Source organism: Drosophila erecta, unplaced genomic scaffold, assembly GCF_003286155.1.
Source record: "Drosophila erecta strain 14021-0224.00,06,07 unplaced genomic scaffold, DereRS2 tig00000021-arrow-pilon, whole genome shotgun sequence".
Lineage (NCBI taxonomy): Eukaryota > Metazoa > Arthropoda > Insecta > Diptera > Drosophilidae > Drosophila > Drosophila erecta.
In genome coordinates this window covers 22,412,608-22,435,689 of record NW_020825198.1, presented here as the reverse complement: position 1 = coordinate 22,435,689, position 23,082 = coordinate 22,412,608, and the positions used below count along the sequence as shown (strand labels likewise).

General features: G+C 51.1%; 6 protein-coding genes across 9 annotated transcripts in view; 1 reads left to right on the top strand and 5 right to left on the bottom strand.

Moving 5' to 3' along the window:
- Positions 1–491: 491 nt before the first annotated feature.
- On the bottom strand, positions 492–1,604 carry LOC6544196 (putative phosphatidate phosphatase). The gene has a single exon (XM_001973702.3). It carries the CDS (start codon positions 1,470–1,472, stop codon positions 555–557), a length of 918 nt encoding a protein of 305 aa, XP_001973738.1. The 5' UTR covers positions 1,473–1,604; the 3' UTR covers positions 492–554.
- A 1,200-nt stretch (positions 1,605–2,804) lies between these two features.
- Positions 2,805–23,082, bottom strand: part of LOC6544195 (putative phosphatidate phosphatase) — a 56,633-nt gene continuing 36,355 nt past the window's right edge. Inside the window, exons 1-2 of one of the 4 annotated variants that reach the window (XM_001973701.3) lie at positions 5,480–5,597; positions 2,805–4,403 (exon numbers count right to left, since the gene is read on the bottom strand). In XM_001973701.3, coding sequence (XP_001973737.1) covers positions 3,030–4,052 — 1,023 coding nt within the window. In that variant the 5' untranslated portion in view covers positions 4,053–4,403; positions 5,480–5,597 and the 3' untranslated portion in view covers positions 2,805–3,029. Of the gene's footprint in view, positions 4,404–4,761; positions 5,066–5,479; positions 5,598–23,082 lie in introns of those variants that run through there. The other 3 variants (XM_026977136.1, XM_026977137.1, XM_026977135.1) reach the window with 3 other exon arrangements.
- Positions 6,160–7,139, bottom strand: LOC6544142 (putative phosphatidate phosphatase). The gene has a single exon (XM_001973700.3). The coding sequence runs from the start codon at positions 7,128–7,130 to the stop codon at positions 6,216–6,218; it is 915 nt and encodes a 304-aa protein (XP_001973736.1). The 5' UTR covers positions 7,131–7,139; the 3' UTR covers positions 6,160–6,215.
- Positions 8,580–11,032, bottom strand: LOC6544141 (putative phosphatidate phosphatase). The gene has a single exon (XM_001973699.3). It carries the CDS (start codon positions 9,743–9,745, stop codon positions 8,720–8,722), a length of 1,026 nt encoding a protein of 341 aa, XP_001973735.1. The 5' UTR covers positions 9,746–11,032; the 3' UTR covers positions 8,580–8,719.
- On the top strand, positions 14,953–17,117 carry LOC6544140 (putative phosphatidate phosphatase). Its single transcript, XM_001973698.3, has one exon. The coding sequence runs from the start codon at positions 15,366–15,368 to the stop codon at positions 16,377–16,379; it is 1,014 nt and encodes a 337-aa protein (XP_001973734.1). The 5' UTR covers positions 14,953–15,365; the 3' UTR covers positions 16,380–17,117.
- On the bottom strand, positions 19,705–21,396 carry LOC6544139 (cilia- and flagella-associated protein 45). The gene has a single exon (XM_001973697.2). The coding sequence runs from the start codon at positions 21,318–21,320 to the stop codon at positions 19,719–19,721; it is 1,602 nt and encodes a 533-aa protein (XP_001973733.1). The 5' UTR covers positions 21,321–21,396; the 3' UTR covers positions 19,705–19,718.

Here is a 23,082-nt window from a genome sequence, read left to right as displayed (position 1 = left end):
CACAACAATGACAATTAAAAGTATATTCAGCTTATAAACTTCTCACTGTGTTTTTGTAATACGTCGGCGATGCGACCTTCAAAGCACGGATTTCTAAGAAATCTATTTGCGTGCCTTGCTGAAGAAGCCGATGAAAAATCCCCGGGGAAGAATGTGAACCCAAACCTGCCGGTTTTTTGCCAGTCACTGCGTCCAAATATTGCCATAGCTCTGGCACTTTTAAGGTAGCCAGTCGTACCTACGATGTTAGCGAGTAAATACAATTTCGCATGGGGCAGAGTATAAGTTAGTAAATTGAATTCTAGTTGGGGAAACCGCAAGTATTTGTTTGTGCTGCAGTTGCTTAGCTAATCACTGTATCTCAGTGCAGTCGACCGCTTGATTATTCAAGATGTTTCTAGTTTTTACTGAATCGGCATGAGCGATTGATCCGGCTTCGATAATGTGCTCCCCGTTTCCACCCCTCCAACCACACGAACAACTGGTGCGGCTCTCTTGTCACTAGCTTTATTGTCGACCTTAAACTAAAGTGCCGCAGCTAAAACGAACTACGACTAATTAGAGATCTGGCACGTAACCAGAGACAAATCAGGCGGCATCTGTTGGCCCCCCTTGACCGCGGCCCCATCGACCACTGCAGCCGCCTGCTTCGCACTCGCCAGCGAGTCCTGGCACCTCCATTGTAGCTCCTCGGAGGCGGCAGCCCGGATAACCACAAAGGCGCTGCCGGCGCCCAACAGCGATCCGGCCGCAACATCCGACCAGTGGTGCTTGTAGTCCATGACCCGGCTGAGGGCCACGAACCAGGCCAGAGCCACGCAGGCCAGCTGCAGCACCGGACTGAGCAGGGATCCAGACAGCGGCCAGCGGCGGCGACGCAGGTGTAGTGCCACGAACACCAGGCCATAGAAGGCCATGGCGGAGTGGCCGCTGGGAAAGGACACGTGTACGTCCCGAATCATTTCCTCGGTGGCCTGGGACAGATTGGGCTGGCACTCGTAGTCTGTGTGGTATTTCAGACCGCCTCCACGCGACTCATCTGAGCAGCTGCTGCCGTCCAGGAACTGGGGACTGCACACTGCGAAGAAGTGGGGCCGCAGTCGCCCGATTGCGTGCTTTCCGATTAACTTGAGCAGGTCGTTGAATACGTAGCCGTAGAGGAACCAGCGCACGGTGTTGTACACCGGCCACGGTGTTGCCCAGGGCACGATGTCCTTCCGGTGGCTGAGAAAGCTTTCAAGGACGACCAGACTGATCAGAGGCAGGTACAGTCCCAGCCAGTGGAGCAGCGTGGAGCTCACTGTGTTTTCGTGGTACGGATACATCAAGGACTCGTCGTCACAGAAGAAGCCACGCTTCGTCGGGGGTCCCCAAAAGGCGCCAAAGTTCTCCACCAGGACAATTAGTAGGGCCAACAGGACCAGGTCCACCCAGATGCGCATGTTGGGCCGAAGCCTTAAAATGGAGCTCATTTTGAATGCTTGACCCGCGTTCCGTGCGACCGATTCAACGGCTCAGTAGTCACTGACTAGTAAATTGACTTGAACTCGGTCATCAGCCCCCAGCAATCTCGGGATCGGACGCCTCGGATTATTATTAAACAATTCGTGCGTTTGCGCTGATTGTATTATTATTAGCCCCCAGCCAGAAAGGGGCGTGCGCTGACGTCGCAAATGTGTATTTCTCGCCGTGCGGAAGCTCCGGGTCGAAAAACAAAGTGCTCTACATCGCGCGATCTTGCTGCTCCGCGGTCTTATCAGCCTGTTGCCACGCACGTGCTGGCGTGCTATGACCACTGCCTTGGCCAGTCTGGCCCCGCTTACTGCGGATCCCAAATCGCGGGCTTACGCAGGCCGCGGTTAGGGAAAGCCCCTGAAAGCTCTGCGAAAGCTCCGCCGAAGCGCTCTCTGCCCGCTCTCCCTTTCCGCTCACAGATGCTCATTAAAGGCAGATTAACATCGCCAGATTCACGGGTTAGGTCTCCAATTCTCCAATTGAAAACAATGTAGGAGACAACGTTGTGGAGCATTGCGGTAGAAGCTGACCTTTTGGACTTACGTAGTGCCGCGCACCTCTGACGCAGCACAAAATCCTCAAAAACGCCGATGAGTAATGGCCAGCACACATTCCAAACGTTGCCTTTAGCCAATGCAGCCAGGTATGACACACTGTGCGAAAATCGAGTCCAAAACGAAAATGTGCACAGAGTTCGTAGAAATAGTACAGTTTAGCCAAAGACCCTATAATAATTATTCTGGGTTTCTAGGTTTAGGCATGGCTGGCTATTAGGAAACATGCATAAGTAACTACACACATGTTTATGCTTGGAAAATGCGTAGCAATACGTTTATAAATCCTAATAAATAGTTATACAATTACGTAAGCAATAATTATCGTCGAGAAATGTATGTATGTCATAAAGGGTTGGTGAGTTGGTGGTGATTATGTGCGTAACGTAAATAATGTTTTCAAACGAGACCTTAGGTATGGATTAAAAATACACATGGAAGATATGTAAATTAGTCACTGAGCGGAAAGTGGAAAAACCATTTCATGCCTTTAAGCACTTTCCATATGTACATATTGAAATGATTGCGTGGAAAGATGGAAAGTTCCAATACCAAAGATCGAACCGCTGAAGAGTTCTTGTAAGCCGAAAGCTAAATAAACCTTACTATTTACGTGGCCGCAACTGTAAGTGATAATCAAAATGTGATATTGAATTGAGATACTAAATGAAGTGTGTACTTAGAACAGATAAGCGAGAAAGCGTACAATAGAAGCCGCTTAATCAACGCAGTGCCTTAAATTCGTAATACGTATTTATTTTAGTGGTACCAATTAAAATACATACAAATAATAATACTATGACTTATACTTAGATGAGATTGCAGGAACAGGCCCACATGAGCCATACATAAGGGTGACCTCTAACTATAGTGCTCCACAAGTACTGCAGACTTAATTCGTTCTGAAAGTTTAACTACTCTTTATTGCTACCTTTGGAATGTCTCGAATTTACAGCCTCCCTAAACCTTCGAGCAGTACTGATCCTCGCTGAAGCTGTTGTTCGCCGAGTACGGCGGCGGGGTGGTGGGGCAGACCTCCTCCTGGAGCGTGACTGCTGTGTCTTCCCTCCTCAGACCCACGCCTGGAATGTGGCTTGCCCGGTCGTCGAACATCCTTGCCACGTAGTGCGCGGTAATTAGGGCGCCGGCCACGCCAAGTAGCGATCCGGAGAGGACGTCGGACCAGTGGTGCCAATGGTCCATGACGCGACTGAGGGCCGTGTACCAGGCCACCATCAGCATCGCGAACTGCACAAAGTGCCGGCTCAGCCTGGATCCCCGCCAGGTGATCTTGCGCTGCAGGTAGAGCGCCACGTAGGTCATGGCATAGAAGGCCATGCTGGAGTGCCCGCTGGGGAAGCTCAGGCGGGCCTGGCGCACGTCCTCCACGGTGAAGCCCTCGCCGGCGCACTCGTAGTTCTCCACGTAGCGGTGCAGGTTGGCCGAATCGGAGCACACGCTCACACCCGCTAGCTGCGGCTGGCAAACGGCCAGGAAGTGCGGTCTCAGGCGCCCGATGGTGTACTTGCCCACCTCGGTGGCGTCGAAGGTGAGCAGCAGGCCAAAGCAGAAGTAGGTGGACTGGCGGCCCAGCTCCACGTACCATGTGGACACCCTCCAGCCAAGCAGGTCCACCGTGGCCGAGATGTCTCCGGCGCGCAGGTGGCTCACGTACTCCACCACAACCAGGACCAGGGCCGGCAGCAGGCCCACGATCAGGCCGAGCATCACAGGCGTTATGGTGTTGTCCTGGAACGGATAGGCAATGCTCTCGTCGTCGCAGAAGAAGCCGCGTCGCACGGGATCCGCCGCGAACTCGAACACGCAGATTGGAATGACGAGCACCACCACCACCAGGAGCTCCACGAGCAGGCGCCGCGTCATCCGGCGATGAGAAGGCGGTCCGGTGGAGCCGGCGGCAGAGGCGGTTACAGATGCCGGCATGGAGACTGTTTCTGACTGATCTCCGGGCGCGTCGCGCATTTCACTGGCTTAATTAGTTAATATTCCGAATGGCCTTTCTGCCTGCTGGTAATTAGCTTTTCGATTGGTTTGGCTGTTTTTCCGTCGCGTCGCTGGTTTCGTCGGGTTCGTTGTCAGTGGCTGACTGAGTTGGCGTCGTTTGGGTAACGTTCTTTTAATTTAACGCTCATTTAATAGGCGGAACTCTCCCGATGCTCGGCATTGTTTTTGGCTCCCCAGCGCGCTCTTGTTTTTCACTGCTCTGCGTCAGAGCAGTTTGTTTACAGCCTATTTTATGGTAGTTAGCCGTCTACGGTGATCTAGTTATTGCTGCGGTTCTCCGTTTGCCAGATTAGACAAGAGCCAGAAGCACTGAAATAAAAGATCGCATCGGTTAAAACTTCAAATCAGTCCAAAACGAATATTGATCAGGAGGCGGATCACCGCGCCTTAATAATTAATAATTTAATAAATATTAACATAATAATTTGCAGTATTTGTAAATGACATTTCCCTTGACCCCGATTCCGCCCAGTGTACTGCTCAAACAAGCTCAAGATCAGTTTGATAAGACAAATTGTCGTGAAAGCGTGCAATTTAGCGTCTTTTGCGATTGCTCAGTGGCTCTGTCGCAATCTTTTCGATATCTGCGAAGCGGCTTCTACGCCTTGGCAAGATTGGAAGGAGCGGCAGAACATCGATAAGGCCGGGTTAACAAGCATTTCCTTACGAGTGACTCACAGGTTAGCCATTAAATGGCATACTATTGTGCTAGGGCAGCCAGCCGTCGAATAGGCGCGTCTCCGCGAGATTTGCATTATCTGGAACGTAGACTGTCAGCCGCGCTTGGATGGAGCGACCACTGGCTAATCTCCGCCAAGAATGGCCCCCATTGTGGCCCCTTTGCTGCTTCCGAGACTCTGAACTCTATGACATCCCTGTTGGGCTGTCAATTACATTAAAAAATGGAAAACAGTCAAAGCGGGCAGATGATTTGGAATCATCCCCAGAGTCGCCGTCTTAGCTTGGGGCACACACACTCGCTTTGATATTTGTATTCACATATTCACAGACGCATTCACAGTCGGACGTCAAATGGCGCGACCTTTAATTGAATGAATAAGCGACATTTGATTGAATTAAGGCGGCCTGCCTTGGTGAGTATGCATCGCTGCCCCTCCCACAATTACCACTGCCCATACTGAGCATATTCATTTGAAGCGTATGCTTGTTGAAGCGCGGACAAGGGCTCCATGGCGCCTCTGCGGAGCTACTTCTTCTAGTACGGCATGCTGGTACTTGAAAGTGCCCTGTAAACTTAGAGCTCCACGATTCAAGAAGCTCCAGGCTACTAATCCTTCCCGATTGCTGCTTGACTGTATGTCATCACGTTTCTGGTTTTATTGCCACTACGACCTACTGCACCGTTTAATTAAATAACTATTCACCTTTACGGCAATTTAATTGTTTAACGACGCTGCCAAGCGACTTCTGGAACCCGTTCGAACCCGATCTCCAAACTGCCAGGCGCCGCTTCTCGGTTGCGACTGAATGGAACCAGACTTTGTAAACAAATCTATGGAGCGCTTCTTGTACCGGCGAACGCATCGAAAGAGCGGGAGAAACCCCTTAGGTTGGCCCACGGCAGCGAGAGCAGAGAGAGGCGCCTGTGGACGGTGGTCAGTCAGCTCCCACATGGGAAGGTTGCGATCGCCACCAAATCGCTGAGTGGATCGTAAGCGGCGGGGGTTCGGAACACGGCTATGTCGAATCTGAGCATTACCAGTTGCACTTGAAAGTTGTTTACCGGATTCGGATAGACTCGATCTTAAAAGGTTTGGATAATATGTTGGGCATATCGGTCCAGCTCCATATAGAATTTGGACATTGGAGTGTACAGAGGCCACATTGTTAATTGCAATTGTTTCGCTTGGAAACCGACTTTACGTCAGTATTAATCGTACGTTCCATTCCTAAAAAGCGTTTGAGCCCACTAGTGTGTAGCTTATTATTTGACGTACAAAAATGTAACTTTTGGAACTACGCTTATTAGGATCCTTAAGTTGAGACTTTGATTATAATAGAGAAATTTGCATCGGAACAGCCCAGTTACCAAGATTTGGCGCACTTCTTATAAAACAATACTTTTATTAGCTAATTCTAGGAAAGCCAACACGTCGAGGATCAGTAGCCGTAAGTGGCTCTGGTGTAGTACCCCGCATAGCCGTAGATCTGTTCATTTCTTGGCATCGGACGGCGTTTTACTCGCGTCTCCACAAACAGGTGGGCCACAAACACCGTGGCAAAGAAGGCCATCCACGCACCAAGTGCAGCTCCGGCTGCCACATCCGTTAAGTGGTTCTGGTAGGTGGAGATGCGCTCCCAACAGACAACCAAGGCCAGCGAGCCAAACGCCAGTTGCAGGGAGGCCCGCACCAAGCGCAGCCAGGGAGCAAAAAGTCTGGCCTGGGCATAGAAAACCAGAAAGCCCATGGCGTAGCAAGTGGTGGACACGAACCCGCTGGGGAAGGAGTGGCGCACCAGGGCGAGCAGATCCTGCGAGGCGGCGAACTCCGTGCAGCTGAAGCCTTCGAGATAGAACGTGGAGTTCTCCGCGGTCAGGTCGGAGCAGCTTTCGCCCATCTCGCCCCACCTGGGCTGGCAGACATCGAAGAAGTAGGGCCTCAGTCGGCCGGTCGAGTGCTTAGTCAGCCGAATCGCCACCAAGGTCAGTCCCAGACCAAACAGGTAGACGCCAATGGCCTTGTAGCACTCGCTGATGAATCTGGGGATGCGGACCCCGACGAAGACGAAGCGCTGCTTCAGCTCCGTGGAGCTGGGCACCACAGCGGCCGTGAGCATCTCCACCACGAGCACAAACGCGGCGGGCAGGACCACCACTGCGATCGTAAGGTGGACCTTGGTCAGCCAGGGCTGGCGATAGGGATACTTCAGGCTGGTGTCGCTGCAGTGGAATCCCCGCTGCGCGGTGGGCAGGTGCAGAGGCAGCACCACCAGGGCCGCTCCATAGATTCCCAGGAGAATCAGGAAGTCAATGACCAACCGGGAGAGGAGACGCGTGTTCGGATTGCCGCACATTTTCACACTGAAGATAGAGGGGTCGAAGCCGTCGGATTCTTTCGACCTGGTTCGAGCTCATTTGCATTTCTATTAGTCCAGCGGTGCTGGAGATTACTAAACATGTAAACTTGTTTCACAAACCTTTGTCTTGCCTTTCCTCCGATCGGGCGGTGGGTCTCATTCGACTATCGAATGGTCAAGTATGCTAAGACTCTGATAATTTATTCTATAATCGGAAAAAGTTAGCCCAGTTCAAAATCTTTAGGTCTTTTAAAGCATTCACCTAAGTTTGTGGGTGCTTTTAAGTTTTCAAGGATCTATTGCACATTTTTATACCCGTTGCTCGTAGAGTAAAGGGGTATACTACATTCGTAACTAGATATGTAACAGATATGTAATAATAATATATATGTATGAACAGGCAGATAATATGTATGTAACAGGCAGAAGGCATCGTTTCCGAACATATATATTCCTGGTCAGGATCAACAGCCGAGTCGATCTGGCCATGTCCGTCCGTCTGTCCGTATGAACGAATTAATCTCAGGAACTAGAAAAGCTAGTTTTGAGATTAAGCCTGCAGCTTCCAGAGACATAGACGCAGCGCAAGTTTATTTCCAAATGTTGCCACGCCCACTCGAACGCCCACAAGCCGCCCAAAACTGTTACGCCCACACTATTAAAAAATGTTGTGATATTTTTTCACTTTTTTATATAAAAATTTCTACAGATGTGCTAAAAAACTTTTTGCCACGCCCACAAACTGCTCAAAACGCTTGAGATCTTTAAAAAATTTTAATGTTATTTTTCATTTTATTATTTTTTCCCCAATTTCTACCGATATTCCAGAAAATTTTGAAATTTCTCGCTTGCACTTCCACTAGCTGTGTAACGGGTATCTGATAGTCGGGAACTCGACTATAGCATTCTATCTTGTTTTGAATTGATTATGTATCCCTCAAGCATAATGAACTTAATTACTTGCGGGTTATCTGATCTCAAGTTAAACACAAAAAATTGTATATTAGCTTCGCAGTTAAAGTCTTAATAGCGTGGAATGTTGTTTATAAGTATTTAAATGAAAATAATTTACATTTTCTTAAGTTTTATTTGCAAAATTTGCAAACATTAATTTCTTGGATTGTCCCAATCGAGGCAGCGTGATCTTAACTCATTGTGAATCTTCAGACAAAAGCAAGAGTAGCTGTAAATTTAGAAACCTATTTGCCATTGAATTGTTTTTTCCCAGAATATATCTGCTGTAATATCATCGGAATGTGAGTTTGTGAATATTAATCAATGCCCCTCTGTTCTTTTTCCTTTTGCAGGTAAGCCCAAGCTCCGGATCTCCTCAATGGCAATATGAAGATTCGAAAGTATGCGAGGTTAGCCATCATGTGTCCATCGATAAACACTTTCTATTCCCACAGACCTTTAGCCAATCCACCGACTGAAACGAGATGGGTGTTTGAATCGAACTTGAATATATTTATATCGCTAGAATACAGACAACAAAACAGGAATTCCGTGCAAGTCTTAATTTGTGAGTGTGTGTATGTTTGTGGGCATTCCTAAGCTAGTTTTGCTAATGAAATCCGGAACCTGGCTCAGGGCACGTAGCCGTAGTTGTGATAGGGCTGGGCGTACTGCGCCTGGGCGGGATGCGCCGCCAGATAGGGCAGGGTTCCGAAGGTATAGGCCGGCAGGGCGGGCGGCTGGCCCGCTCCCGACGTGGATCCTCCAGTCTGCGACTTGGTGGAGCTCTTCGGTGAGACCTGCGGCTTGCGCAGCGTGTTGGCCGAGTAGCCAGCCTTTGGCCAGCGCTTGCCGGCAAACAGGTCAGCCACGAAGGCACTCGTCAGCCAGGCGAACACCACGCCCAGTGCCGCCCCCGCTAAGACGTCGCTCCAGTGGTGGTGGTAGTCCATGATCCGGGTCAGCGAGACGTACCAGCCGAACATGACGAAGAGGAACTGCAGCAGATGCTTTAGCAGCTTGGAGACGCGCGTACTGAGCGCCGCCTGCAGGTAGATGGCCAGGTAGAGCATAGCATACATGGTCAGGCTGGCGTGCCCGCTGGGGAAGGACTGGTAGAGCTGCTGGAACTGGTGCTCGGTCATGTTGGCGTTGCTGCACGTGAAGCTGTCGATGTAGCGTCCCAGGTTCTGGCTGTCCTGGCAGCCGCTTCCGTCCGGCAGCATGGGCTGGCACACAGCGAAGAAGTGCGGGCGCAGGCGTCCGAGGCACATTTTCGTCAGCATCGTGGTGAACGTGACCATGGCCAGGCCGTACAGGTAGAAGATGGCCTGGCGGTACAGCACGCCCAGACGGTGGGCGATCCGGCAGCTATCCCGCTTGCCTCCGCCGCCCGCCTCCCTCAGCGGGCCGCCAGGCAGCTGCCTAAACAGCTCCACCACCGCGATCACGGCGGTGGGCACTCCGAGAGCAATGGCGATGACCACCTTGGAGCCGATGGTGTCGTCGCGGGCCGGATAGCTGAGGGACTCGTCGCCACAGAAGAAGCCGCGCCGCAAGGGACGCCCCATCTTGTGGATCAGCACACTGGCCACGCTGAGCGCCGCCCAGATCAGCAGGTCGCAGAGCCCGCGGGCCAGCTTTGAGTACTTGGACATGACTGGGATTCACGTAGCGCCCGAACAGCAGATCGACTATCGACTCGACTCGACCGACTGGCAAACCGCGCTTAACTAACCGAGTGCGGCTGGTGAGTCGCCCAACCTGGCCGTGATTTCTGGGGCCTCTCTCTCGCAGCGATTTGCGGTCTGTTGGCTGGTGCGTGAGTCTATTCGAACATCTGCTGCTGTTATTGGTGTTCTTGTTGTTCTTGTTGTTGGTGTTGCCGGGCAACGGCGGAGCTTCCCATCCGCCGACATGCCACAAACATTTGATGGTTGTTTGCTTTTTTTAATTACGCGCGAGTCAGTCTTCCACTGCGCCGACAGCACGGAAAACGAAAACATTTGACTAATTGACACACAAAGGGCAATCAAGTTCTAGGTGGGTTGCGAAAACTCTCGCTGTGCAGAGCCACCAGAAATGGAAGCTCCTTGAGCACTCATATTCTATAAGCAAAACTCATAATTTACTCACTCGTAAGCAGATGCCGAGTGCAACACCCACTCCGCACTCCATTGTTTACTGAGACCGAGGAACTGGTTTCACTTAATGCCGATGAGCCAGGAGAAAATCTTGGCGAAAAGACAAGACTCCGCCAGAAGAGAGGTGGTAAGCTGCAAACTGGTTTCTTCGGAGGGAGTCGTCGGTTCTCGCCTTTCGCCGCAGACCGTGCTCTTTTCGGTGCGTGTGCATAATTTCCTAGTGGGCAGCAAGTGGAACCGACACAAGAAAGGCTGAAAAACCCACTGGACCCACGATGGGCACCACTCAAGTGTGGTAATTTCGGCCTGCCGCTGGTTAATTGCTCCAACGAGTGTGAGTCGCCCATCGATTGGCGCTGAGCTGGGCCCAGTTGAAGCTGGGAATTTTCACTTTTAGGCATATCTCGGCCAGTGACTCACCGTTCCGCGGCTTCGATCCCACCGCAGGACAAGCCGAGGGAGGGGCTCGGTGGCAAGATGGTTGCAGGTGACTCCACACCTGTTCTGTGACGTCGTCCAGTCGGATGTGCATTCCTCAGGTGGCTTTGACGCCTCTGGTGTGAGGTATCTTATGGCAAAAGCTTAAAGCTTCTGCTCGATCGGCGATTAACGAGGGGAACCACCTGGCTTTGAGATTCTGTTCGTGGCTAATCTTTATGGGATTGCTAATTGAAACGACCAACATACAGGGCTGGAGCGGGCCAAAAGCGGGTGGCGATGCGGTTCGTTAGCTTGTAAAATTAACACCCAGCTCCAAACTTTATTAGATGTTTATTAAAAATGTATTTTTGGTATGTGTCTGGTAATTTAGTCATTATTATAATGCGATTGGAGCGCAAACAAACACCTAACTTTGTCATACCAGATTTGAATAATTCATAGATAATTCAAATCTTCGGTAAATATGGCCTAAACAATTATTTGATGGTCGACAAGTCAGAAGGGCAACCGATCACAGCGTTTGAATACTTGTTGAAGGTACAAGGCAGCCGTTTCGCTATGAAGTGCATACATTTTTGTTGAGTATCACTAACCGAGTCGATCTGGCCACGCCCATCTGCCCGGATTCTCCGAAATCGCCCACTTTTAAAATGTGTCCATCGATATGCCAAAAAATATTGCAACTTCTTTCTCGCTGAGTAACGGGTATCTGATAGTCAAGGAACTCGACTCCAGCCTAGTGAGCTTAGTTCAAGTTCATTGCTAAATGGTATTTCTAATCAATAGTAGTCTGTTTGTAACCGCTTGCCAGTTTTAACAAAATCAGATGCTCAGAACACAAATTTATAAAAAAAAAAACAAGAGAACTGCTATAGTCGAGTTCGCCGACTATCAGATACCCGTTCCTCAGCTAAAAATTTAAAACTTTTCAAAAGTGTGGGCGTTGGAGTAGGCGTGGCAGCATTTAGAAACAAACTTGCACTGCGTCTATATCTCTGGAATGCCTAATCGCAACATTGTAGCTTTTGTAGTTCCTGAGATCGAGGGGTTCATACTGACGGACGGACAGACGTACGGACAGAAGTAACGGACAGACGAACGGACAGACGTACGGACAGCCAGCACGACTCGGCTATTGATCCCGACCTAGAATGTATATATTTTATACGGCCGGAGACGCTTCCTTCTACCTGTTACATACTTTTCAAGGAATCAGTAAATGTATCGAAGGTATTATCAAAACATTCTGCTTCAACGAAAATGTGCTGACTCAATGGAATGCATGCGTATCAAATCATGAGTAATTACTGGTAGTTGGGTCTTAAGCGGTTAATCAGTGCAAGAATTCTGCAAAATGGGTTTATGGATCTCAATCGCTTGGGTGCATTGCACGTGTAAGGAATTAAAATCAATTCAAGTCGATCTCGGTTAAATTGCTCAACCCACAGAGACTTGGCGTTGTGATAGGTTCGCAACCTTGAGGGGATTTGCGGCAAGTTATTATTGCTCCCTCATCGAGTCGGTCTGGAAACGTCAGGTCTGGTTATTAACCCCCACTTATCAGTGGCAGTTTGAAGCAGTTTGTCACCTGTCTGATAAATCGCACTTCCTGTCCGAGTCATTAACTTCGAATCACTAACTTGTGTTCAGCTAACTGCCGTTGGACATTCAACAATTGAGCCGATAGGCAAATCCCGGGCAGCAAATAAACTAGGGTCCGAAAACCCTTTCCTTTGGCTTTGGCGTTTGCGTAGTGTCAACAGCAGTCCATTGTCGCAACGCAAACAGATTTCCCCTAATCGCGGAATGCCAATGCCAAGTGTATCCCTCGGGAGGGGCATTGCGTTGGAATCTTTATCGGATCGGATCGGATCGAGTCGAATCGCATTGCAAACTGCGTCGCAGCACTCCCGCCCATTTGGGTGCGATTCACTATCAGCTGGGCATCGCGATTTCACGCTCACACCTCGCCGAGCCGATTCTTACACATTTCTTATCAGCGGCGGCTTGGAGAATTGCAAGCGGCAGCGAAACAAAAACACAGGTTATTCAATTCAGCAGCTTGCACTTTGTTGCTGGACAGGAAGCACTTCTTTGGTTCGCGAAACCCGAAACCTATCCGTACATGTGCCGAGTCAGATTTTCTTGTTTACCTTAGTCTGGACTACTTACTCGTTCCCAGGAAATCGCGGGGGTTGTGTAATTGACGCTTACCCGTGGATCTGCGTATTTAGCGAATTGTGTCAATAATAAATTTTGATCTAGTGTCGCCGCAGTCGAAGGTGTCACTAAAGGAGGTCCCACTGCCATATAAAATCGGAAACCTTACGATCAGCCGTCAGCTTCTCGGAGAAGTCGCGTTGGCTTTAATAATGATCAAACGTACCGGTTTTTGGCGCGTGCTGTGGTCGTTCATTGATACGATCTTGCACTGTGGTGATTGGGGAAAGGGGCGGATTTCTGCACAGATCAGCTTACAGTACGCCCCACTTAGTGGCTACAGTTCTGCGTTATGTAACGATATCAGCCTACAGTTACTAACCACATGACCTTCCTGTGGCCGTAGCTTAGAGGTTTGATTGCGCTTACTCTTTTCTAATACTTATTTTATTTCCTCAGCTTGATATGGTTGTTAATCGTTATAGCTACAGCTATATTTATAGCCGTTACTCTTGCAAACGTATATCGATTTGCTATAAATTTTTTCATTTTTAATTGTTTTCCCAATTTGTACTGGTATTCCCTATTTTCGGCTCGTATGTTTTCGCATCCGTGATCAGAGGCCATTGTCTGGCGATCTCTTGGAGTAATTTCCTTTCAGTGGGACCCCGAAATTAGCATAAATTAACAGCAAATAGTTGCAAGCACAGCAATTTCGATGTAAATTGAGCAGTTGAAAATTGCCATAAAGAAGTCCGATTCGTAGTGCAAATACAAAGTGGCCATAAACTGGCTGCAGTTTATGCACTGCGAGTCCAGCCTCAGTTCCAGCCTCAGCACTCGGAGTGTGGGTCTGGCCAGAGCTGGCCCTCGTCCCTCGTCCCTCGTCTCCATTACCGCTGAGTCCACTCCGCCCAGGTCCGTTTACTCACTGGGGTCCGAGCAACGACCTACATCAATACAAATGCTTCAAAGGCACGCAGCGGATCAGCAAGCCGTTTTAAGTCTCGTTGGAGTGACCTACTCCTCTGGCCACCGCAGGCGGCCGAAGGAACTCCTCCACGCCACTCACTCCTCTGCACTTCCACCTTCCATCTCCATCTGCCATCTTGGCTCAGCATCCATCTGCCTTGCAACTCTTTCATTATGCGTAAACGGCAAGTCGCAGGCAAACAAGCCTAAGCAAACTGAGCAGAGCAAACCCTGAAACAATTCAATAGTTTCCTCATTAGCAACATTCGTGCCTAAGCCAACAGGCGAAAAGAGCAGAAGGTCTGAGCAGGCGTACACTGGACTTCAACTTAACAAACAAGTCCTAGGCAGATACCAGTGCAGCTGGTAGGACTTAAGGAAATGCTTATGCAGCCTGCTAGAATCGCTTACACTAAGCGATGTATCTGCACTGCTAATAGGTTCAGTAGGTCCAAACTTCAAGAAAGGGGAGTGGTGGTACCGATTTTTCGGAAAACTAGATTAAGTAAAAGAGAGCCCAGGACCTACACAAATTAATGCAAAGTAAATTTAAATAACAATGTATATCGCCCTAAGGAATTTTTTTTTTTTTTTTTTTTTTTCTTAAGGCTTTATTGAGGCGTACTGGGAACCCCTTTATGCCCTTTTTCGCTACTGATTCAGCCCATGAAAACAATTATTTATCTAAATCCTGAAAAGGGCATTCTTTAACACGCTCATCTGGGCTGCTCGGATTTTCCCGTGAAATCAAACTGCAGCAAATTTTTCACAGTGTATTTCCGAGAGCTGCGAGCAGCGCGGTCGCGATAAGCAGGAGCACAAGTACCATTGAAACCCAATATCAGTGCGAATCGCTCACAGCGCTGCGAACCTTCGCCGCTGCGCTTGTGGGCTTGTGCTTGGGTTCTCCGCTCCGAAGACCGTAGAACGTAGACAGAAGACCGTGGAGCGTGGAGCGTAGAGCGTGGAGCGCAGACACTCCAGCGGGACAGAGGCGAGCGACGCGCGGCAGTCGCTACCGGCAGCTCGGCAGCGATCGTCGCCTTCTCAGTCGCCTCCGCGGTCGCAGTTGCAGTTGCAGTCGCAGTCGCAGCCAGCAGCAGCGAACTAGGCACATTCGCCGCCGATCCCAAACAAAGCGTCAGAGCGGCCCAGAGCCCCAAAGACGTCGAAACGGAGTAGCGGGTCGTTCGTGGTTCGCTGGGCCCGCTGCCATTGGTTCACGGCCTGCGAAAGACGTTGACTGACGGCTGTTAGCCGTGATTCGCTAATTTCCCGCGAAGAAAGTCGCCTTTGAACCCGTGCGCGCTTTTCCCGAAAGCGAAACTCGCAAAACTCAGACTCGGGCCGGCGAGTAAGTGCGCAATTTGCGGGACAAGCCGAAAATAAGTGAAACGAATAAGCGAATGGCCGGCCGCAGATACTGGGCGTGAAAAGCAGAAACAAATGTGCTGTCGCAAAAACCAGTGCCAAGTGTCAATGGATTGGCCTGAACCCACGCGATAAGAACGCGGCTGAAATACATAACTCACTCGCAAATAGCCAAATTGCCACCGAAGTCATGCACACATTCAAGCGGGGCTTCTTCTGCTCCGATCTGAGCATCCGGTATCCCTACAAGGACTGCACGATCACGGTGCCGATGCTGCTGCTCATGATGCTGCTGCTGCCCATGCTCTTTGTGGCCGTGGTGGAGATCATGCGGATCTGCAAGCGCTTCCGCACCAGACTCTACTTCCGCAATCTGTGGCGCGCAGAGGCCACCTTCAGCTTCGGCTTCATAGCCACCTACCTGACAACCGAGCTGGCCAAGCACGCTGTCGGGCGGCTGAGGCCGCACTTCTACCACGGCTGCCAGCCGCGCCTCGATGATGGCAGCTCCTGCTCGGACCCCCAGAACGCGGAGCTGTTCGTGGAGCAGTTCCACTGCGCCAACCACAACCTCTCCACGCGACAAATCCGCGAGCTGCACGTCAGCTTCCCCAGTGCCCACAGCAGCCTAAGCTTCTACTCGATGGTCCTGCTGGCCCTCTACGTACACGGGGTGTGGCGGGGGCGCGGCGGCGTGCAGGTCCTGCGGCACGTCCTGCAGTTCCTGCTCCTTATGGCTGCGCTCTGCGTTTCCCTCAGCCGCGTGGCCGACTACTGGCACCACTGGTCGGACGTCCTGGCCGGCGCCCTTCTCGGAGTGACCTATGCCACCATCACAGCCGCCTACGTAGGTGACCTGTTGCGGCGTCGGAGGCGCCCCACAGCCAGAATCCCGCCCTCGCTGAACTACAGCCACCACCAGCTAATGGCGGACAACAATAACTCCACTGCCTCGGCTAAGGTACACTTCCTGGGAGCAGCTGCCTCCGCTTCCATGACCACCACGACGCCGCTGGAGGACATCCAGGACTCGGATGTGGAGGACTTCGGGGACTCCAGGGACTCCAGGGACTCCAAGGACTCGCACGACTCCCAGGACTCGCAGAACTCGCACGCAGAGGACGAGGACGACGACGAGGAGGCGTACAAGCCGCAAAGGTCGCGCCCCGCCACTCCGCCCACAGATCTGACCCACGTCGTCTGAGACACTAAGCTGGAAATGTGGCGCACGGGAAATAATCAGGCTTATCGCCTGGCGGCTGCTATTTCGACTATTTTTCCATTTAGAAATCGAAACAAACAGAAGTATGTGATAAGCGCGCGGCGCACTCTTTACCTGATATGCCCCTGTCCACCCCCACACTCCGCGGCGCCTTTCGAAATCCTAAGCGATCGATCGGTTGTGCAACTCCGCTGCCAATCCGACAGCTTGTTGCCCCACGGTGATCATGATCCCGAGAATTTCGGCTGCGCGGGAGTATCTCGCCAAAAGTATTTGCCGCTGATATTGCAAGGCCGGATCGAGCGGCAGTGCGAGTATATCGGAGGAGCTACTGGCTCTGAGCTAGCCACTTGTTTGTTTGTAAACAATGCCGCATTGACGCAGTCGTCGCTGCCGCTTTTGAAGTGGCCAGCCCGCCAACGTGGAGCTCCGCTCCAGACCCAATCAGCTGCGACAATCTCTGGGCAGCGGCGCTGACTGCTGCGGCTGATAGTGCATAAAAATAATAAATAATAATAAATGCCGCGCTGTAGCTGGACAGACTCCGAAACACTCGGTTGGGAGGCTGGAGGCGAGGAGCCGGATTTATGACCAAATCGATTAAGTCGAGTTTAATTTTATTATTTGTTGTATGTTAATTATGTTTGGCTACCGACAGATTTTAAGGCTTACTCTAAGTGCTTGCTCTGCAGGCTGAATAAATGTTTATTGCCCAAGTGATTTACGAGGTGGAATGTTTAAGTTTTCGATTCCGTGGGGTTTCCAGTGCACCACATTTTTTTCCAGGAAACCCCTTTGCCGAAGAAGGCTAGATTGTATCTAAACAAAGGCTTGATAAGGCACCCTATCGGGTAGAAAGACAAATAAATATGTAATTGTGGTCATAATACCACCAGAACAACACCTTCCCTATCGAGCTAAACGAAATAAACATTCTTGGCCCGACTAATTGTATGTGTCCCAAGCGTGTCGCGTATCTAATCGGACCCATGTATTTCATAATCGCACAGACGTTCGCCCACATACCTGCAGGAATAGTCACAAAGGCTTAAATTGGCAGGGCTCAACTGATAGAATGCTCTTGGGAGGGGTCGGGGCAAGTAGGCGCCACCGTCGGCAGGTGCACGCTCCTCCTTATCGGTCGGATTAGAAGGTTAAGGGGCGAAGAGGTTCTCCAGATGGCGCAGATAGCATCGGTGGGCCATCAATCAATAGCGCTATCCTTGATTGCGGTGTTTAATTTTAGACCATTTTCCCCATTGATTTCCATTTATTCCAGTTTTCCATTGATTTGCCTTGTCCAATTAAGCCAAATTTGGTCTATTTATAATTCTCAGTCTGCTGCGCGATGCGCAGTTTCCTGCCGGTGACCTCCACAAATCCATTTTGCAGCGACACCTCCGCAGCGGTCCAATCAAGCGGCTTCCTCATTATATTGATTTTCCATTTCAATTTCGTTTTTCCGCTCATACCGCGCGTTGACATGCAAACGGACGCACGATTGATCCCTTAAATTTGAGGCGCAATTGAGACCCATTACCCGGTCACCTAGATATGGAGGAAGCTCTTTCCGCAGATGTAGATACCAAAACCACTTCGCTCATCTGTCTTGCGCCGCTTTGAACTACCTATGAGTGTACTCGTACAGAAAGGAAACGGGTAGGGAAAGTGGCGGAAAACCGAGCTGCAACTACAAAGGAAAACCATAGGAATAAGACGCAAAACTAAAGCCGAGCAATTTATTTTAAGCACACATATCAGCCAGGAGGCAGCGCGTCCCTGCCCCCCACTGCCGAACTATAGAGTGCCCAAGGAAGGCAGCCGAACTGGAGCGAACTGCGGAATGGAATCACTCTGCTAATACAAAACAATTGTGTGCAATCTTGCAGATAAATTTTGATGGGAGCAGAACGGCGGAGGAGCGATGCGAGGAATGCAGTGCACACTAAGGCAGCTGCGTCGACTTCTTTCCAATTACAATATCGATATTTTGGCTTTTACCTTTTTGCCAGCACGATATTTATAAATGCCAAAGATGCCGCGACAGGCACCGTGGGAAATGGCCTATTAAGCTGTGGAAGATATCAGTGAGTCCAAAGGGATCAGGTTCTGTTTAGTTTAATTATAATATATTATTATATATTTTTAACTACCTAAAGTGCACCTCAAAGGCGGAATAATGCCTTTGACCTCCGTGTGGGCGACCTGCAAGCTTCCTCCGGCTTTCAGCTCTCGTACCACGGTTTGTGCAGACTCCCTCGTACGGCGGAGCATAGTTTGTCTCCGCTTCTCTATTGACATTTCCTCAAAACTTTTCTCATCAATTCACGTCAGGGTGTGTGTGTAAGCGTGTGTGGAAGCGTGTGTGTTGGTACTTGTAAATACGACAACGTTTATTGTCATTGGAATTATTACTGCCATATGCGAGTGGCAGGCAATCCCAGGCCCAGGTTCATGTTCAGCTCGGCTTGGCTCGGGCTCATAGCCCCTCTGCGGGTCTCCGACTAGTCGTAGGTAGGAATCTCTATGGTTGCCAGGGGAAACCTGTTCCTCGCCGCGGCTTTTCCTCGCCTGCAGCCTGCTGGGTGGCAGTGGGTGGCGGTGGGTGGGAGGGTGTGCCTTATCTTGGGTATTTTTTTGGCGTATGCGAAAATTTAACGAATCATGAAATACGATAATTGAACCATGCACAAGAGTTGGTCGTTGCCGTTGTCGCTAGCGGTGGCGTCTTCGCTCAAGCTCCATCTCCAGCTCCATCTTCGTCGGCGTCTTTCCATTGTTTGCTTGTGTACGCGCAGCGTATGTGTGTGGCATAATAAAATTTTATTGTAGCCAAAAGTTGGCTACCACTTTTTCCATGGCACCCAGGCAGTAGTTTTTCCCCACCCACTCCCGCTCACCCGTAATTGTTTGTGCCCACCCGCGGGGAAAGTGGGTTGCTGGGGGGTGGTGGCCAAACGCCCACATAGTTGGAAATTAGCGTGATGTGTGGGCGGACCTTCCACCGCACGCGCAACAATGTCGCTTCGTCATCATGGCGGTTCTTTGATTTCAATGCGCCAGTTACTTTGCCTGCCAATTTAACGGCATACTCTTGGGCTGTAAATCGACTTCGAACTTCGAACCTCTTAGATCTCTATAGTGGATATATATCTCTATAGTAGATGAGCTAGCTGCTCCCGCTTTCAAGTGTATTTTGTTTTATTTCGAAACCTTTCAGTACTAGAACTAATAGCATACTTTGAGGCGCAGCTTGGACCCAACTGCCGGCATTCAAAGAGCGCCCGACACTAGGCAACCACCTGTGAGATTAGGCTCTCCTCAGCGGATGCGGTTGCGGGAGCTTTGGATGTTCTTCAGCTGCTTTTCCACTTCCCGCAGATACTTCTCCGGTAGGCAATTCTCGCGCATAGCCGCGATCTTGGCGCTTATCACCTGCTGGATGTTGGCGTCCCGCTGCTTCTCCTGGTCAAGCCACTTCTGCACCCTTCCGGCTTCCAGCTCGGCCAGACGGCGGCGCTCCGACTGCTTGTCCGTCATCTGCTGGCGCAGATCCTGGCGGTACACCTGCCGCTGAGCGTCCCGCTGGCGATCCAAGACCTTCTGCTTCTCCTCCTCCTCGCGCATCCGATTCATGACCTTGGCGAACTCCTCCCCGGCGTGGGCGATCTCCAGGGCCAGGCGCTGCTTCATCTCCTGAGCCTGCTGCGCCCGCGCTTCGAGCAGGTCGCGCTCCGCCTCCCGGCGCGCTATTGCCGCCTCCTTCTCCCGCTGGCGGTACTCGCGCTCCACGCGGTCCCGCTCCTTGAGATACTTGAGCTCGTCGTTGGTCTGGCGCGTCTCCATGGCCTCGGCGGCTACCGTGAAGATGCGCTGCTGGCGGCGCTCGAACTCCTTTTTGACCAAGCGTTGCATTTCCTTTAGCTGGCGCTCCTTCTCCTGCTTATCGCGCATGTAGGCGGTGACACGCAGGTCAGCCAAGCGTTCCTGTTCGCTAAGCATCGCCTTAAAGACGTTGGACATGTCCCGGATGCGCTGCAGCTCCTCCCGGAACCTTTGCTTGCGCAGTTGGACAAAGGCCCGCTGCTGCTCCTCCTGGCTGCGCAAGAGCTCGGTGGCGCGTCGAATGTCCTTGGCCTCGTCGGCCACCCGCTTGGCCTCCAAGTAGCGCACGTTCTCGCGCTCTGAGAGCTGCTGCCGGATCTCCTTGGCGTAGCGGTTCCGCCTCTCCACCTCCAGGCGCTCGCGCTCATCCTCTTCGGTCAGCGCTTTCTGGGCCCGTTCGTTGACCATGCGTGCCAGTCGCTCATCGTCCTCGCGAAGAGCCTTGGATAGCAGGTGCTTCTCATGGATCTGCGCTTCCCGCACAGCTTTGCATTTCGCGTCGAGGATCATGCGGTTGATCTGCTTCACCTCCTGCTCCTGCTCTTGGCGGGCGAGAAAGGCGCGGCTGAGCACCGACTGCTTTTCCTCCAGCATCTCGCTGAGCAGGGTGGTTCTGCCCTCGGACGCGAGGGAGCCCACTCCTTTGGCTTCATCGATGGCCTTGAAGCGGCGTCGCGTCTCCTCCACCATCTGCAGCTGCTTGCGGTGCTCCTCCTCCTGCTGCTCAATCCTCTGCAGCTTCTCGCTCACGGTCTCTAGCTGTCCCTGATCCTTGAGACGACGAAGCTCCCCGGCACGGAGCACCACCTGTTTTGTGCCCTCATTGCGCTTTCGGTCGCGTTCATTGCGCTTCAGTTGCTTCTGGTCATAGGCCACCGACTGGTCACAGAGTGGTCTCCTGAAGCACCCAAAGGATGCCACGGGCGGGCGATAGGCTGCCGTTTGGGCTCGTGCCCTGGCTCTCAGCTCATTGCACCTTTGTTGCACCTGAGATTCTGCGCTGACGAATCGCACATTGGAGGCGGAAAAGCAGGGCATCCTTGTTAGAGGAAACTAGTTACTAGGGTTCAAAAAAGCCGTGTCTGGGAACCTTATCCTGAATCAGGATTCGAGCTGCACTGAGTGATGCCACGGGGGAAACTGAACTCGATTCGCGTTGCTGGGACAACTTGTTTGGGTAGCAAGCGGCAGTAACCTTGGTGGCCATGAAGTAGCCATGCAACCCGCTGTAAAGCGCCAAACTGAAAATCAATTGGTTGGCTCTGCTGGAGTTCAGAGCCCAAATAGAGATAGCGGGTGTAGGCATCCGACAGCTCAGAATTGAAATACGCTTTCCGGAAGCTTTTCTCTTGATTTGCTCTGACTGCCACAGCACACCAGCATTCTTATCTTCCCTGCCCACTGGGCGAGCATTTAAACAGTCGAGGACGGGCTCGTCCTAAGTCCCGGACATCAAAAATGCAACCAAGCATAAATTTCGGAGCTCTGCGGCAGCCCCCAATGATTTATGCGCCTTGTCCAAGGACAAACATGCTTAGTCCCACCCAAATCGGTCCCTTCCTCGCCAGACCAGTAGAGCCCAGTCCATGCCGCTCCAATGATGTGTGCGAATGTGTGAAAGAAGTCAGCAATTATGCGGCATAGAAAAGCAATAAGCCAACAAAATTCACACATTTCGGTCGGAGCCCCAAACTGGACATTTGAGATATCGGGGGAACTTTCCGACCCGCACCCAACCGTCCAAATCTCCGTGGCGGCAGCATCCATCCGTCCTGGCCGCCCACTGGCCAGTGCGTTGGAGAGTCTAAGCCGGCAAAAGTTTACGGCCACACATACAAATTAACTTGACCAAAGCAACAGACAGAGCCGAGAGCCGAGAGCCACGCCCACATTGTCAAACACACACACAGACGCACAGCAAGTGTAAGGGGCGTGGAAGGAGGATGGCTGACAGAACGTGGAGCACTGGGGCTAGTTTCTGGAAGCATTGAAATCCGAAACCGAAACGAGTTCCACCCATTTCAGCTGACTTTAATAAAAAGTTTTCCTTTTTTCCCTGTTGCACACACAAAAACTTTCTCCTATATGGAATGCCTTTGCATTTCCCTTGGCCTCCGCCTCCTCCGCCTCCATCTGGGCCTTCTAGTTGGATGCATTGAGGCGTTAAAGTCAACTTAAGCTGGCTGGGGCCCGATTGCCTCTCGGGGGAAAATGCGTTGCCAACCAGTCCGCAAATGTAAATTGACATTTTCGAGTGCACGATTGAGCAAATGAACGTTTTTTTCCCCCCACCAGGACTCCGACTCCAGTGTCCTGTGTAATGGCAGTCAAGTCGTTGGATTAGCACCGTGAGCCTCCCAAGAACACGGATCGAGGAGCCCGAGATGTTGCCATGGATAGGTCATGCATGGGCTACTTGATTATATGCAAAAGCATTATTAGCCGGGCCACGAGTGGAGAAAGGACAGCTGGAGGACATCATTAGCATTCCTAAGTCCGAGCTCAGGCTATAATTTATGCGCTTAAGTTGTGTTCCGGTTAAGTTGAGTCCGCCCTTCCAGCACGCCTCCTTCGTTAATTAAGCCCGATGTAAGTCGGGCTGTGGCCAGGGATTAGGTATTAGATTAGGCATTAGAAAGCTCTTTCTCTCTCACTCTCTCTCTCTTTCTATCTCCCTTTAATATCCTTTATCTCTGTCCTTGCAGGTGAGTCTCGGCATGCGGTCCCACCCTGTAACTTATGAAGTATTATGAAGGGTAAGCAGGTCTCGGTTCTTTGATCACAGCCAAACTGCAAGAAA